Genomic DNA, 18,234 nt, shown 5'->3' with positions numbered 1-18,234 from the left:
ACCCAGCAGCCAAGCAGCACCCCTGCTGCCTGGCAATGCCATCCCGGCACTGGGCCCCACCAGCACAGCACCACAGCAACAATGGCCGCCACGCAGCATGTGAACAGGTGTAAAAGCCCACCTGAAACACAGGCCACCACGCTATAGTGCGCCATCTGAACAGAGCTTTCAGGAACTCCAACTGAGAGCTAGCAGGTCCATTACAACTTGCTTCTCAGCGCAATATTCAGTGTACTGCCCCCTGTACTGCATGCTAATACAAGAGTCATTAGTGTACATTTTGATCAAAAGGCATAAATTTTAAGGTCGCCCAGCAGTGCTGCACCAAGTTTAGAGTAGGTCCCACTCAAAGAGATAACCTTGACGCGGTGAGTGGGCTTATGCCTTTTGATCAAAATGTACACTAATGCCTCTTGTATTAGCAGGCAGTATAGGGGGCGGTACACTGAATATTGCGCTGAGAAGCGAGGTTCAAAGCACAGCGTGTGGATGTGCGATCCAGTTCTGTTTCTCCCCATTTGACACAGTGCTATTGCCTAACATGCTTACGGTCATGTGGTGTTTTGCCTGTGTCCTGTTTGCATCACATCCCAGAGGTCTGCCTTGGGCCTCCGGCATGTGACAAAAACATTGCAATAAGATGATACACATAACCAAACAATCTATAGGTTTTTCAATAATGATCATGAGGCTACATGAAAGCTATATTTATAGGTCTTGCCCTTGGCACACTTTGCCCTATATTCAGATGGCTGGTTCACATTAAACAGGGATTCCAGGCCACAGATATTGATGGTCTAGCCTCAGGATACTGTAGGTCAACTTTAGGGATAAGCGAACTTGTGTTTCAAATTCGGCGTACAAGGTTCGGGTTATCTGAGAACTCCGTTATGGATTCCGCTAAAACTGAACATAAGTTATGGTCCATGGTAGGTAGCGGAATCCATAACGGAATTCTTAAATACCCCCAACATTGTACGCTGAACTTGAAACACAAGTTCGCTCATCCCTAGTCATCAGTATAAGATCAGCGGAGGTCCAACTCCCGGCGTCCCCGAAGATCAGCTCTCTGAAGAGACCATGGCTCTGCGGTAAGAACCACGGCCTCTTCCTAGGTCATGGGACATCATCTTCATGGTCCCATGGCCTAAGTGCAGTTCATTCCTATTCAAGTGAATGGGCCTGGGCTGCAACACCGAGCAAAGCAAATGGACTGCGATGTGCTGATCGGAGGGGTGCTTGGAGTCGGACCCCCGCTGATCTGATATTGATGACCATTCCTGGGAAAACCCCTTCAAACTTATTCTTTTACTTTTTGTCCCACATGAAGCAGTAGTCATTTGATCATTTACGTACCAATCCGTTAGTGCCTGCGATTGGAACACCATGGCCCATGGTAAGGTAACAAGCACCCCACAATATCATCATGGGGCACCAATGAACAATCTTTAGAAGACAGAGATATGGGGTTAAGGCTAAAGCCATGTGACCGCATTATGGGCATGCCCCCATGATGGGCCCGAACCCCCTGACTATTGCAGGCCTAACAATCTAAACCAGGAGCACCGTAGATCCGCATGACACTCCCAGGCCACCAGACCACGTAACCCACCTTAAGAGGTGGCAATGAAGGGGAAAGTAGGCCTATAAGTTTTATTAAAATGTGCAATAAGAACCTCATGTTCACTTTTATAAAAAAATTACGTTGAGCAGCAGTGGACGTCTCCTAAGCGATCTATTGCTGCTTAGCGTAACTGGAGGAATTTGTAAAGCTGATGGCGCCAGTTTTGTGGCCTAATAAAGTTGCAGATTTTGCCGTACTCCACGATTGCGTTAAAACTTGCAGCTTTTGAGCTACTGTATTTGTCACTTTTCAAAATCGACAAGTGGAAAAATCTTTTAGTAAAGATGGGCAAGTTTTGTCACCATTTAGATCAGGAGTACAATACTTTTTGTAAAGGTCCACGTAGCTAGGTCTAATGTAGGATGAAGGACCGAAGGTCTAAAAAATGTAAAGATGGACGACACCGGTGGCGCTTAGCATGGCAGCAATGTTTTTTTAACCTTATGCCACACCTCTAATTCCCTTTTTGCCAAACACACAGTAATAGTGTCTCCTTAGTGCTAGTAAGAATGTTTTCTTAGGACTCCCACCCACAGAGTATGGTTCCCCCTCACAGCAGGGTGATTCCTTGGTGCCCTCACACAGTGTGAGGCTCCTTTAAAGCCCCTGACACAGTGTGATGCCTCCTTAGTTCCCCCTCGCAGTATGATGCCACTAAGTGCCCCCTCACAGTAGGATGGTCCCTTAAATGCTCCTTCACAGAGTGATGCCCCCTTAAGTGTCCCCACACAGTATGAAGTTTCCTTAAGTGGCCTGCCACACAGAGTAATGCCCTACATGCCATACAGTATCATGCCTCCTCACATGGCTCTTTGCTACGACTAAGGGTGTGCTTTCAACCGAAACACATCAGATGGTGCATCATATGTGTGATGTTATACATAAAATGATGCCCCCCTAAAGTGTTCCCCTGAGTGATGTCCCTCTCATAGAGTAATGTCCTCTTAGGTGGCCAACCACACACACACACACACACACACACACACACACACAGACAGTGATTCCCCCCTTAGGGTTATGCTCCTTTAGATGGCCCAAGACATGCAGTGATTATCCCCTCATAGTTATGCCACCTTAGATAGCTCCCCACACAGTGATGCCACCCGACAAGGTTATGCACCCTAAGATGGACCTCCACATAGTTATGGACCATAGATATCCTCCCCCTCACAGAGTTATTCCCTTGTAAGTGCCTCCAGTTTGAATACTTACCTACCTCACGTTCCCCTGATGAACAAAGCAGAGCATGTCTGTGGTGCTGAATGATGTCCCTACTATGGACAGCAGGGGAGCGGATGACTCCCTGCTTCACCATTGTATTGTCCTGAAGACACAGACAGTTGAAAGAAGAACATGTAGGAGTCCTGACGGCTGACAACAGCGATCCACCAGTTGAGTTGACCTGATTTAGATGGTGAAATTTCATCGGATTGTTCAGGCGCCTTTTCTAATGAAGATTTGTCATTTCGTAGTGTTAGATGATCTGGAGATCTTAACACGAAGAAGAGCAACAACTTAGGAAAGGTAGACGTGAAGCTACACAAGAGAAGAATAGAACTTCCATAATAATTCTGGATTAATGGGCAACGTTTCGCTCTGTCCTGAACCTTCCTCAGGCCAAGTCTACAACTGAATGAAAATAACAAGGTTAAGGAGATAGAGAAATGGACATGGTAATAGAAACTGAGCATAAGATCCAGCGTGTAAAATGAGTGCAGTACATAAATAGACACGGGAGCACCAACCAAGCATGTGATCCAAATTACACCGCATCCATATGTAAGATGATTACAATAGGCAAATAGACATAGAAACCAATGGAACATGTAATCTCGAATACATCAGTAATAATAATGATTACAGATGGCAAATAGACATATGAAGACCAACCAAACATGTTCCAGGAGTTCACCTCTCCTCACTATGCAGGTCTGTTTCTATAATGGGGTCATTTATGGTGTTTTTTTTTATCATGTAATCCCCTCAGAACTGAATTTGTAAAAAAAAAAAAAAACTGTATTGAAAATTTTCTTGAAGATTTCAATTTTTCCCCCCAAAATTCTAAGCCTTCTAACATCCCAAAAAAAATTAAAAGGACATTTACAAAATGATGCCGACATATGGGGAATGTTAATTAATAACTATTTTGTGAGGACTCCCTATTGGTCTTAAAAGCAGAGAAATTCAAATTGACAGAATTGCAAATTTTTCCACATTTTCTGTAAATTCCTGATTTTCTTTTTATATATAACAGTAAAACATATCAACTCAAATTCACCACTAACATGAAGTACGATGTGTCACGAGAAAACAATCTTAGAATCGCTGACCATGAGCCGGTCGGTCCCGTGTTGCGGACCGCAAATTGCAGTTCACAATGCACGGGCACGGACCGTAGGGCTGGCGCACGCAGACGGATTCACTTGAATGTGGTCCGCAATCCGCATCCCACGGTCCGTTCTGCAAAAAAGCAGTGCATGCACTGCTTTTTTGTGGCGCAGAGGCACGGACAGAAACTGCAGAGTGTGTTTCCGTACCTCCGTTCCGCACCGGACCTTCCGGATTGCAGACCCATTGAAGTGAATAGATCCGCATCCATTATGCGGTACAAAAAACAGCCGTTACTGTTCATGTGCATGAGACCTTAATCATTACAAGATACAGTGACATTAAAAATTTGGTCCAAACTGGCTTTTGCTGGAAAGGGTTAAATTCAAATTACCCCCTTTCTCAATTTTACATATAAAAATTAACAAGCAAAAAAAAACTTAATTGGTATTACTGCATCTGAAAATGTCCAAAGTGTTAAAATATAAAAATGTTATCTGTGCGGTGAATGATTTGCCATTTGTTGGTCAACTTGTTCCCCCCCAAAAAATATTATGGTGTTACCTGACGAAGGGGTAAGTACAACCCTGAAACGTGTTGTTTTTACACTAAATAAAGTATTCTGCATCCCATCCTGGAACTCCTCATCCTTGCAGCGCAGCATACAGCCGTGTCTTCATCTCCTACATCGAGGTTTCCCCACTGACAGCTCCAGCGCGCACCTCGGCCAGAGTGGCAGCGCGCAGCAGCAGGATCTACATTAAGTTTTCAAAGCTGAATTGGCCGTTGTGCGCCCAGCATAGCGGCAGGAGGTGAGCAGCGCCTTGTCTTTAGGGCACCACCTCCACTGTGCGGTCCTACCCATGTGCTTGTGCCCTCCGTACAGATCTTCAGCTCGCGCCACAAACAGCAAGCCCTCACACAGCTCTGCAGATGAAAACATGAAAAAATTATGGGCGTCAAAAGACATTTTTTGTTTTTTCAAAGATTTTTATTTTAAAAAGTAGTAAAACAAAATTAAAACTATAAATTTGGTATTGCGGTAATTGAACTGACCTCCAGAATAAGGACGTCATGTTACTTTTAGCGCATAGCAGGAAAGGAGGACCGGCACTCGCTGTTGGTCTATAGAATTGCTCTGTTTATTGCCACAAATCAGTGACTCGTTTCGGCACACGATGTGCCTGTCTCCAACTGTGAACATACACAAACTTTATCCCATTTAACCACCTCAGCCCCCATGGCTTAAACACCCTGAAAGACCAGGCCACTTTTTACACTTCTGACCTACACTACTTTCACCGTTTATTGCTCGGTCATGCAACTTACCACCCAAATGAATTTTACCTCCTTTTCTTCTCACTAATAGAGCTTTCATTTGGTGGTATTTCATTGCTGCTGACATTTTTACTTTTTTTGTTATTAATCGAAATTTAACGTTTTTTTTGCAAAAAAATGACATTTTTCACTTTCAGTTGTAAAATTTTGCAAAAAAAAACGAGATCCATATATAAATTTTGCTCTAAACTTATTGTTCTACATGTCTTTGATAAAAAAAAAAATGTTTGGGTAAAAAAAAAAATGGTTTGGGTAAAAGTTATAGCGTTTACAAACTATGGTACAAAAATGTGAATTTCCGCTTTTTGAAGCAGCTCTGACTTTCTGAGCACCTGTCATGTTTCCTGAGGTTCTACAATGCCCAGACAGTACAAACACCCCACAAATGACCCCATTTCGGAAAGTAGACACCCTAAGATATTCGCTGATGGGCATAGTGAGTTCATAGAACTTTTTATTTTTTGTCACAAGTTAGCGGAAAATGATGATTTTTTTTTTTTTTCCTTACAAAGTCTCATATTCCACTAACTTGTGACAAAAAATAAAAACTTCCATGAACTCACTATGCCCATCACGAAATACCTTGGAATGTCTTCTTTCCAAAATGGGGTCACTTGTGGGGTAGTTATACTGCCCTGGCATTCTAGGTGCCCAAATGTGTGGTAAGGAGTTTGAAATCAAATTCTGTAAAAACCCGAAAGGTGCTCTTTGGAATGTGGGCCCCTTTGCCCACCTAGGCTGCAAAAAAGTGTCACACATCTGGTATCTCCGTATTCAGGAGAAGTTGGGGAATGTGTTTTGGGGTGTCATTTTACATATACCCATGCTGGGTGAGAGAAATATCTTGGCAAAAGACAACTTTGTATAAAAAAATGGTAAAAGTTGTCTTTTGCCAAGATATTTCTCTCACCCAGCATGGGTATATGTAAAATGACACCCTAAAACACATTCCCCAACTTCTCCTGAATACGGAGATACCAGATGTGTGACACTTTTTTGCAGCCTAGGTGGGCAAAGGGGCCCATATTCCAAAGAGCACCTTTCGGATTTCACTGGTCATTTTTTACAGAATTTGATTTCAAACTCCTTACCACACATTTGGGCCCCTAGAATGCCAGGGCAGTATAACTACCCCACAAGTGACCCCATTTTGGAAAGAAGACACCCCAAGGTATTCGCTGATGGGCATAGTGAGTTCATGGAAGTTTTTATTTTTTGTCACAAGTTAGTGGAATATGAGACTTTGTAAGAAAAAAAAAAAAAAAAATCATCATTTTCCACTAACTTGTGACAAAAAATAAAAAATTCTAGGAACTCGCCATGACCCTCACGGAATACCTTGGGGTGTCTTCTTTCCAAAATGGGGTCACATGTGGGGTAGTTATACTGCCCTGGCATTCTAGGGGCCCTGAAGCGTGAGAAGAAGTCTGGAATATAAATGTCTAAAAAAATTTACGCATTTGGATTCCGTGAGGGGTATAGTGAGTTCATGTGAGATTTTATTTTTTGACACAAGTTAGTGGAATATGAGACTTTGTAAGAAAAAAAAATAAAAAATCTGCTAACTTGGGCCAAAAAAATGTCTGAATGGAGCCTTACAGGGGGTGATCAATGACAGGGGGGTGATCAGGGAGTCTATATGGGGTGATCACCCCCCCCTGTCATTGATCACCCCCCTGTCATTGATCACCCCCCTATAAGGCTCCATTCAGATGTCCGTATGTGTTTTGCGGATCCGATCCATGTATCAGTGGATCCGTAAAAATCATACGGACATCTGAATGCAGCCTTACAGGGGGGTGATCAATGACAGGGGGGTGATCAGGGAGTCTATATGGGGTGATCACCTCCGTCATTGATCACTCCTCTGTAAGGCTCCATTCAGACGTCCGTATGTGTTTTGCGGATCCGATCCATCTATCAGTGGATCCGTAAAATTCATACGGACCTCTGAATGGAGCCTTACAGGGGGTGATCAATGACAGGGGGGTGATCAATGACAGGGGGGTGATCAGGGAGTCTATATGGGGTGATCTGGGGTGATCAGGGGTGAATAAGGGGTTAATAAGTGACGGGGGGGGGTGTAGTGTAGTGTAGTGGTGCTTGGTGCAACATATTACTGAGCTACCTGTGTCCTCTGGTGGTCGATCCAAACAAAGGGGACCACCAGAGGACCAGGTAGCAGGTATATTAGACGCTGTTATCATAGCAGATTCTAATATACCTGTTAGGGGTTAAAAAAAACACATCTCCAGCCTGCCAGTGAACGATCGCCGCTGGCAGGCTGGAGATCCACTCTCTTACCTTCCGTTCCTGTGAGCGCGCGCGCGCCTGTGTGCGCGCGTTCACAGGAAATCTCGCATCTCGCGAGATGACGCACGGATGCGTCCAGGAGGAATGAATCAACCACCTTCCGGACGCATCTGTGCGTTAGGCGGTCGGGAGGTGGTTAAATAGCCCGCCAAATGGACCCGGTGATGACGTCATGTTACCATGACAACAAAATAAACAAAGAAAAAAGAGCACACATGATCACTCAAGTGTCTGTCACATGATTATAAAGTCTATTGAAAATAATCCAACTCTATGATTCAGTTTTTAATTCCGCTGTAGAAAAATATAAATTATTATAATAACATGATTATAAACAATTAAAAAAAAAAATTTTTTAATGCATAATCACGATTAAGTCCTCTGGGCTCCAGTGTCTGGAGTCGATGAATCCAATAAGCCTCCCTCTTGAGCAAAAGCTGATTTCTATCTCCACCTCGGCGTGGCTGTGAATCACTATCTCTGATCTGGAAGCGTAATCGCGCAATTGTAGGTTTCTGCAGATGAAAGTGATATGGAACGGGCAACATCAAATTTCCTTTTCTTATGGCGGACTTGTATTTGGAGAACCTGTCCTTCATTCTAGTGGATGTCTCCCCCACACGGAAGTATATGATGAATTGACCTATTGCATGTAAATGTACCGCGTATAGGTATCCTTTCTCCCTGTATGTGGGTGAGTGAGATGTGTCCCTCTTATAGCACTGGAGCAGTGTATGCAACTTAGACAAGGAAAAGTTCCTCGTCTTGGAGCCGAAAGCGTGCTTTGTCTGGAGAGCCCACTATTACTCCCAATATCATCTCTAATGATCTTATCCCTAATATTATTTGCTCTTTTGTAACAGATCATGGGTGCTTTTTGAAATTCCTCCACTTGTAGATAAGAGCGGGCTGCAACGTTCCAATGCTTCTAAATGACAGCCCTGATCTTGTTTATTCAAGGATGGTATTTCACAATAAAGGCAATACCTGTTTTTTAGGGGTCTTCTCCACCTGTTTCTCATCGATCTTCTTTTTCTGTTCTTCCAATAAATGTTTTGGATAACCTCTAGCCAAAAATGTTTTAGTCATTTCTCCTAATCTGACCTCACAGCTCTCTTTATCACTGACTATTCGCTTTACCCTCTGATATTGGGAGTAAGGGAGGGATTTATTTTCTGAAATAGGATGGTTGCTCGCAAATGTGAGTAGACTGTTCCTGTCTGTATCCTTCACATATAGATCCGTCTGGACATGATGACCATCTGTCCCTTTTATTACCCATGTGTCCAAAAAGGAAATACTTTGTAAGTCATAGAGAACAGTGAACTGGAGTTCTGACCAGATGGAATTAATGTAAGAGGTAAATTCCAGAAGGGTTCGGACGTACGCTAAAGATATCATCTATAAAACGTTGCAAAAAAATGCAATGTCGTTGATACAATTCATTAGAGTATATGAATTCACACTCGAAGTGGGCCATATAGCAATTTGCGTACGGTGGTGCGACGTGCGAACCCATCGCGGTTCCACATCGCTGTTGGTAAAATGTATAGGAGTGAAAGAAAAAGATCTCTTTCCATGTTGTTATATGTACTCTGTGCTAATAGCTGTTCGACTGCATAGATCCCTTTGTCATGCGTGATAGATATATAAAGGCTGCAAACAAGTGACAAGAATGCAGTCTGCATCAATATGTAATGATTTAATCTCGCCAAGAAAATGGGGAGGTATCTTACAAATAGGAAGGTGCAGTGAGCGGTGTCAGTACCTTCTCAAGGAGAATCGCTGGTGGAGAGAGAATGGAATTAGTCGATGCCACAAACGGATGATCCACGCCGAGGTGGAGATAGAAAGATGAAAATTACTCTTACCAGTAATTCGATTTTCCCTTAGCCTCCACAACAGCACTTCCTGAAGGCTACAAACCTCTTCAGGGACAGGAAAACAACGGAGACCAGCGTATAAAAGCCCCCTCCCGTTTACCTTCGCCAGTAAGGTAAACGGGAGCAACAGCTTCAAATGTGTCACTGGGCATGCGCCGAGCCCAGTGACAAATTTAAAGCTATTGCCCTCAGGAGCTTTTACATCGCGCAGGCAGTCCGTGGTACTGCGCCTGCATAAGATTTCACATAGCGGAGGGGGGCAGCGCCAAAGATTTTGGGTGTGGGCAGTTACTTATGCTGGAAGAGGCGTGCTTGGGCTTTAAAAGAAGGCGGGCTGGGCACTGTACGGGGGAGTTCCTGGGCTCCAGAGAAGGATAATAACGCCCCTCTGGGCACCTTGGACACTCATTTGCATAACATAAAAAGTGGATTTTATCGCTAATAAAACCATGAAACAAAAAAATGAAGACTACAGCAAGAAATAAGGTATTTTATTGTACATGGCAGTAGTAACACCTTAATATGCTCAAACCAGGTGACAGATTCCCTTTAACGCTGACACTTGTATCTTTAAGGTGTTTATTCTAAGACCTCGGTCAAGTCTTGATTGGAGAAAATCTAGAACTAGTCCCAGGTCTGGGGGCCTGAACGGATCCCAGGAAGTCTTAGAGAAGGCCAGGAAGGCTTTCCAGGATCTTAGATATATTTTTGAAGTAACTGGTTTCCTGCTGTGCATTAAGTATTTATTACCTTTTCGGAGAATCCCTTCTTTCTCAAGATGTTACGCTCAGTTTCCAGGTTGTCAGGTGGAGCTGAGGGATGCTGGGATGGGTGACCGGACCCTGGAGTAGCAGATTCGGAAGAAGGGGAAGGATCCAATAATTCTCCCCTGCCAGGGACTTGAGAACCAGGAACCACACCCTTCTGGCCCAATACGGAGCTATTAGTATAGTATTATCTAGGACTTATCTAGGGTGGGAAGGCGTACAGGAGACCCTTCGGCCACCTGTGTGCTAAAGCATCCACTTGCAGAGGTCTGTCTTTGTAAGAGAGGGAATAAAACCTGATGACTTTCTTGTTTTTTCGTGAAGTAAACAAGTCGATTTCCAGCATCCCCCATCTTGCCGAAATCTAGTCGAATACTGTCTGGTTCAAGCTCCATTCTCCTGGAGCTTTCTCTGATCAGGAAGTCCGCTAGATGATTTTCTTTCCCCTTTATATGGACCGCCTTCAGAGATCTTAGGTTTGCTTCGGCCCAAACAAATATCTTTTCTGCCACTGCCGAGAGGAGACGACTTCTTGTTCCCCCCTGTTTGTTCATGTAAGCAACCGTGGTCAAGTTGTCGGAAAGTATTTTCACATGACTCTGGACCAGGAATGGAGTGAAAAATGTTAGTGCTTGCCAGACTGCCTGAAGCTCTCGCATGTTGGAAGAGGGCCGGATAGGGCTTTTCTGCCATAGACCTTGACCTGTCTTGCCGTTCAGGGGAGTTCCCCAGCCCTGGCCGCTTGCATCTGTTGTGACCACTAGTTGTTCCGACTGCCGCCATTCCACGCCTCTGGAAAGGTTCTCTTTTTTGAGCCACCAGAAAAGAGAGTGCTTTACATGGAAAAGATTCTCCAATTTCTTGTTTAAAGGATATTTGTTTTCGGTCCCAGGACTGTAGCATTCTTGTGGGAGCCTGGTCCCATTTCACTGATGATATTGTGGAAGTCATGATACCCAGAATCATCATGATCTCTCTTATAGAGGTCTTGCATAAACGTTGAAACCTTGCTACTCTTTGGATTAGGATTTCCTGTTTTCTTTCCGGAAGAAAGGAGGACATTAGATGAGAATCTAGAAGTACACCTAGGAATATTTTCCGATAATCGGGAATCAGGTCTGACTTTTTCATATTGATGATCCATCCTAAATTTGACAATGTCTGGACTACAGTCTGTATCTGCAAGAGAACAGATTCTGCCGTCAGGGCTGCGACCAACAAGTCGTCCAGGTATTTAATCAGGACTATCTCTGACAGATGGAAGAAGCTTGAAATTTCTGCCATAACCTTTGTAAATACCCTTGGAGCAGAGGATAGGCCGAAGGGAAGTACCTGGAATTGGAAATGACTGATCCTCCCCCAAAATCCAGACTGCCATTCTTAAATATTTCTGGTAATGTCGATGGATTGGAACATGGTAATAAGCATCAGAGAGATCTATTGTTGCCATTACCCAATCTTTGGATATTAGGTTGATTGTGGACCTGACTGTTTCCATCTTGAACTTCTTGTATCTTACGATTTTTTTTACATTTTTTAGATTTATTATCAATCGGAATGGCTCGTCTGGTTTCTTTACTAAAAAGATTGGAGAATAAGAGCCCCTTTTTTCTTCCTCTGCAGGAACTTGGACTATTGCCTTTTTCTGAAGTAGAAGTGCTATCTGTGATTCTAGAGCTTCTTGTTTCTCCTTTTTTAATCTTGAATTTTCCAGGTACCTGTCTGGAGGAACTTTGATAGCTCCAGCCTGTATACTGATGTTATTACAGACAGCACCCAAGGTGATGCATGAATTTGTACCCAGGCCTGGTTGAATTTTTTTAATCTTCCCTCGACTGGACTTCTGGCGTCATTGTGTGGTATTTGGACGGGAGGACTTAACCGAGAAGAGGAATCCGCTATTCTTGTTTCTCGATGATTGCCATGAGGATCCCTGATTCTTCTTTTTCTGATCAAATGCAGGACATCTTTGGGGGCGAAAATTACGTCTCTGATGGAAGAATCTCGATTTGGTAGGGAAGCCCTTTTTCCTATCGGAGGCTTTTTCTAGGATATCGTCCAGGGTCTTCCCAAATAAACAATCCCCTTCACAAGGAATGGCACAAAGTCTATTTTTTGATGCCGCATCTGCATTCCATGATCTTGACCAAATTGCCCTATGGGAGGCATTTGATAAAACTGCGGTCTTTGCAGATAATTTCACGACATCTGCTGAAGCATCCGCCAGGAAGCTGGAAGCTTGTTTTGGGACCAGGATGGAAGCTAGAATGTCCTCTCTTGGAGTGTCCGACTGAATGTGCTCTTCTAATTGAGTCAGCCATAATGATAGAGTTCTTGCAGTATAAGTAGCTGAGATTCCAAGACGTAATGTAGCCATAGAAGATTCCCAAGACTTCTTAAGCAGGGATTCGCACTTTTTATCCATCGGATCCTTAAGGATTCCCAAATCTTCAAAATGTAATGCAGACTTTTTAGAAATTTTAGCAACTGGCGCATCTACTCTTGGACCTTTATCCCAAGAGCTGGAATCCTCCTCAGCAAAGGGATACTTCGTTTTGAACATTCTAGATGCTGCCTGTCTTTTTTCTGGATCCTTCCATTCATTCAAGATTAAATTTTGAATGTTGGAGTGAACCAGGAAGACCAGTTTCTTTTTCTCCCCTAGTGCTAGGCACATCTGATCCTGGACGGTCAAAGGTTCTTTTGATTCTTCCAAATTTATTGTTGCCCTGATGTTCTTAAGTAAGCTCTGATTCTCTTCAATGAAACACACAGGGTGACCTGAGGAGCCCTTATATACACTAGAATCCGTATCTGAGGAAGCCTCTTGTTCATCCAGATCGGATCCCTGTTCTTCAGTCACAGAAGGAACCATTCTGGAGGTGGATGGCTTAGGAGAGACTACCGCTAGTCTTGCGTCGATAGCTGCTCCAATCTCTTGCTTAATTAATGATCTCAGACTATCCACAATAGACGGAGATTCCTCGGATACCACTCTATTTATAAATTTTGGGCAAAGATTTTTTTGTGGCAGATTTTTCTTCTGTGACGGTTCTCCAGATGATCTTAGGCTCTCCCTCCCCTAAAAAAACATGAGGGTGGAGAGTCAGAATTTTGGATATCCAAGGAAAAAAACTTTTTATAGGAGAGCCGATACCCGACACATGGCCCTCTACTATAGCGGGGAGCCTGTGGCAGCGAGCACACACCAGACTAACGCCATAGGGGAAGGAGGAGCAACATAACAATGCTCCGGGATCCTTCCCCCTGCAGGAGCCCTCCGGAAAAACCGGGATAACTTACCAAAGGCTCTACGCACCATCGATCCCCACCTGCCTTTTGACGGACAGGAAAACAACTGGCGAAGGTAAAGGGGAGGGGGCTTTTATACGTTGGTCTCCGTTGTTTTCCTACGTGGGTACCCTCCAGGAAGTGCCGTTGTGGAGGCGTGGGGAAAATAAACTTTTGCTCAAGAGGGAGGCTTATTGGATTCATCGACTCCAGACACTGGAGCCCAGAGGACTTAATCGTGATTATGCATTAAACAATTTTTTATAATTGTTCATAATCATGTCATTATAATAATATTTTTTATTTTTCTACAGCGGAATTGAAACTGAATCATAGAGTTGGATTATTTTCAATGGACTTTATATCATGTGACAGACACTTGAGTGATCATGTGTGCTCTTTTTTCCTTGTTTTTTTGTTGTCATGGTAACATGGCTTCATCACCAGCTCATTTGGCGGGCTATTTAAATGGGATAAAGATTGTGTATGTTCACAGTTTGAGAAAGGCACATCGTGTGCCGAAACGTGTCACTGATTTGCGGCAATAAACAGAGCAATTCTATATACTAACAGCGAGTGCCGGTCCTCCTTTCCTGCTATCTACACGGGATGCCTGCCCTAGAACACGTGCACCGCCATACTACTCTTAGCGTAGTGCCGATCGGCATATGGCATACTTTTAGTGCATAGTGAACGCCGGAATAGCAAAAAAAAATAAAAAATGTTTTCTATTTCACCAATTTTCCAATACAAGATATGGTAAATGAAATGGTGCCATTAAAAATACAACTTGTCCCTCAAAAAAAATAAGCCCTCTTATGGCGATGTGTTCAAAAAATTTAAAAAGTTGTGGCTTTTGGAAGGTAGGGAGGAAAAAAATGTAATCGTAAAACAAAAACTAAACAAATTTGGAAACACCGTAATTGTACTAATCAGCAGAATAAGGCCGTCATGTCTAACGCATAGTGAACACGAGAATAGCAAAACCCCAAAAACCTTGGTGAAATTGTTTTCTGAACTGCACTCGGCAAATAATTCATTTTCCCTGTTTTCCAGTACAAGCTATTACAAGTTAAACGGTGCCATTAAAAAATGCAACTGGCCCTGCAAAACATAAGACCTCATATGGAAAAAGTTGTGGAACTGTGAGGAGGCAAAACTAAAATGTGAAAACAAAAACAGTCCTGGTCCTTAAAGGGGTTTTCCAGTAATAATTAGATTATTTGTAATGCCCCCAGCCTAAAGATTCATACTTATGAGCTCCATGCTGCTCCTGTCCTCCGCTGACTCTATCTTCCGATCCCCGTGTTGTATACATCCGGTGGTGCATGGTCACATACACCACCCCAGCCAATGACTGCCTTCAATGGCGATGTGGCCACAAGCAACATGTCATCGCTGGAGCGGTGCTTTTGACCATGCCAAGCCGGGTGTAAACAGTGCAGGGACAGGAATATGGAGACAGCAAAGGACAGGAGCAGCATGGAGCAGGTAAGTATGAATCTTCTTTTCCGGAGACAGGCTGTGGGCTTTACATAAAATATAATTATTACTGGAAAACCCTTTTAAGATATTAATGAGCTGCATTTAAAAGAAATCTGTTACCAGTGACCTCCCCATCCAACTATTTTCAAAGACGCTTAGCTGTGGTTCACCGGATACACTGCTTTTCTTTTGTGGATTGGAGGCTCCGTTCCTGAGTTAGCTTTTGGTGCAACAAGGGCGTCACCATTGCTCTTGTTGCACCCAAGCTCCGCTCCTTTCTGTGGCCAGCCCCTCCCTTTCTACATTGATAGGGAGGTTTCCGGTGACAGATTCACTTTAACGCATCATATATCTCTAAGATTCTGTATGTTCAGGTGATGAAACCTGCAGCCAGCCTTGGAATCACGGCTGTAATACGGAGGATAAAAGTCACCCACATTAGCCCTGTCTGAACTGTAATAGGCATTAACTATTTCTGGAAAGATTGACAGGAGTCATAGCACTTACAAACTGTATGTCAATCCATTTTATTTTCGTACATAAATATTGGTGAAGTTTAACATTTTCCTACGTGGCAGTAAGAGTTTCTTTGTTTAAAAAAGATGAATCAAACAGCTCTGTCTCCCCTCTCGCAGCAGAAAATGTCAGCACAATCTGAAACTGCAGGTTTCTAAATCCTTGGGTATTCAGGTTGTTGAAGTTGACCTAGTTGAAGATAGTCCTACTGGACAGAGGTTTGTGATGACAGGGACAGGTGTGGTTTTAGTTGATAAATGATGGGGCTGCCAGCTTTCTGATCTGAAATTGCATTCCCGATATGCATAAAATGATGGTGGTTAGTCATCTTTTGGTATAAGTTTCCTACTAAGGACAATCCCAAATTTATCTCTGAGTACAGCTGGAATCTCCTCTTCATTGAGTTCTTGGGTGGTCTTCACACTTCCCCCTCCCTTGGTGTATTCCGTGCTAATCAGCCGATGCCCCATGTACGTCAGTCTTGCACGAGGAAGCAGTAGGGTGCACAGGGATTTTCGGACAAATAAAGCCCTTTGTGACGTCTGGTGATATTCACACATATCCCGAAAATCCTCTAATGTCCTCTCCTCGAGGGTAAACTTGAAGAGACTTCTCCAGCCACCATCCTTCTTCTCCATATACCACTCATCTCCTTCTACCCGTAACCGATACACACCGCTGTCCTGCTCCTCTTCCCATCCATCCTCCAGTGGAAATGGCTCAACAATACCTTCACCATAACCAACATCACAAAGCCATCTCCTTCCTTGTACTTCTACCATCAATATCATATGGTCAAAGGGTGGACCAAAAGTGCCAAATATTGGGCTCCTCGCTCTGGATGACAGCACCTGTGTTTTGTAGCCCAGTTGTTGCAGAACCCATAAAAAAAGACCATTGTTCTCATAACAGAAACCACCTCGTCTCCTAACAACTATTTTATTATATATCCATGGAATATCCAAGATAATTTTTTCCCCGCTATGTATGCTGAGACCTTCCACAGGCACAGAGTGTACATGGTGACGGTGTAATTCACATAATGCAGAGAGGGAAGGAGGTGCAGTATCTGTCAAATTCACCCTCTGGAGGTAGGCCTTCACGTCCATTGTCTGCCAGGTAACCTGCAAGACAATATATTCCAAGATTTATTACAATTTCCAGCACAGTAAATGCTACCTTCAGTCAAACATTCCTACATGAAAGAATGGATAAGAATATAACTACTATAATACTGCTCCTCTGTACAAGAATATAACTACTATAATACTGCTCCTATGTACAAGACTATAACTAATATAATACTGCCTACTATGTACAAGAATATAACTACTATAATACTGCCTCCTATGTACAAGAATATAACTACTATAATACTGCTCCTATGTACAGGAATATAACTACTATAATACTGCTCCTATGTACAAGAATATAACTACTATAATACTGCTCCTATGTACAAGACTATAACTAGTATAATACTGCTCCTATGTACAAGAATATATCTACTATAATACTGCTCCTATGTACAAGAATATAACTGCTATAATACCGTCTCCTATGTACAAGAATATAACTACTATAATACTGCTCCTATGTACAAGAATATAACTACTATAATACTGCTCCTATGTACAAGAATATATCTACTATAATACTGCTCCTATGTACAAGAATATAACTACTATAATACTGCCTCCTATGTACAAGAATATAACTACTATAATACTGCTCCTATGTACAAGAATATAACTACTATAATACTGCTCCTATGTACAAGAATATAACTACTATAATACTGCTCCTATGTACAAGAATATAACTACTATAATACTGCTCCTATGTACAAGAATATAACTACTATAATACTGTCTCCTATGTACAAGAATATAATTACTATAATACTGCCTCCTATGTACAAGAATATAACTACTATAATACTGCCTCCTATGTACAAGAATATAACTACTATAATACTGCTCCTATGTACAAGAATATAACTACTATAATACTGCTCCTATGTACAAGAATATAACTACTATAATACTGCTCCTATGTACAAGAATATAACTACTATAATACTGCCTCCTGTGTACAGGAATATAACTACTATAATACTGCTACTATGTACAAGAATATAACTACTATAATACTGCCTCCTATGTACAAGAATATAACTACTATAATACTGCTCCTATGTACAGGAATATAACTACTATAATACTGCTCCTATGTACACGAATATAACTACTATAATACTGCTCCTATGTACAAGAATATAACTACTATAATACTGCTCCTATGTACAAGAATATAACTACTATAATACTGCCTCCTGTGTACAGGAATATAGCTACTATAATACTGCTACTATGTACAAGAATATAACTACTATAATACTGCCTCCTATGTACAAGAATATAACTACTATAATACTGCTCCTATGTACAAGAATATAACTACTATAATACTGCTCCTATGTACAAGAATATAACTACTATAATACTTCTCCTATGTACAATAATATAACTACTATAATACTGCCTCCTATGTACAAGAATATAACTACTATAATACTTCTATGTACAAGAATATAACTACTATAATACTGCTCCTACAGTTGTGTTCAAAATTATTCAACCCCCACTGAAATTGAGTGTTTTGTCCAGTTTGACATTGATTTTGATCA

The 18,234-nt window shown here is 42.4% G+C and overlaps 1 protein-coding gene across 1 annotated transcript; it reads right to left on the bottom strand.

Annotated features, from left to right (window-relative positions):
* Positions 1 to 15,582: 15,582 nt before the first annotated feature.
* LOC121008095 (arylamine N-acetyltransferase, pineal gland isozyme NAT-10-like) lies at positions 15,583 to 16,665 on the bottom strand. The gene has a single exon (XM_040440438.1). The coding sequence runs from the start codon at positions 16,652 to 16,654 to the stop codon at positions 15,866 to 15,868; it is 789 nt and encodes a 262-aa protein (XP_040296372.1). The 5' UTR covers positions 16,655 to 16,665; the 3' UTR covers positions 15,583 to 15,865.
* Between the last annotated feature and the right edge of the window lie 1,569 nt (positions 16,666 to 18,234).

Source organism: Bufo bufo, chromosome 7, assembly GCF_905171765.1.
Source record: "Bufo bufo chromosome 7, aBufBuf1.1, whole genome shotgun sequence".
Lineage (NCBI taxonomy): Eukaryota > Metazoa > Chordata > Amphibia > Anura > Bufonidae > Bufo > Bufo bufo.
This window is presented reverse-complemented; position numbering and strand designations above follow the sequence as displayed.

Coding starts and splice junctions, on each gene's coding strand:
- LOC121008095 (XM_040440438.1), bottom strand. CDS start 16,654: ATGGACGTGAAGGCCTACCTCCAGAGGGTGAATTTGACAGATACTGCA.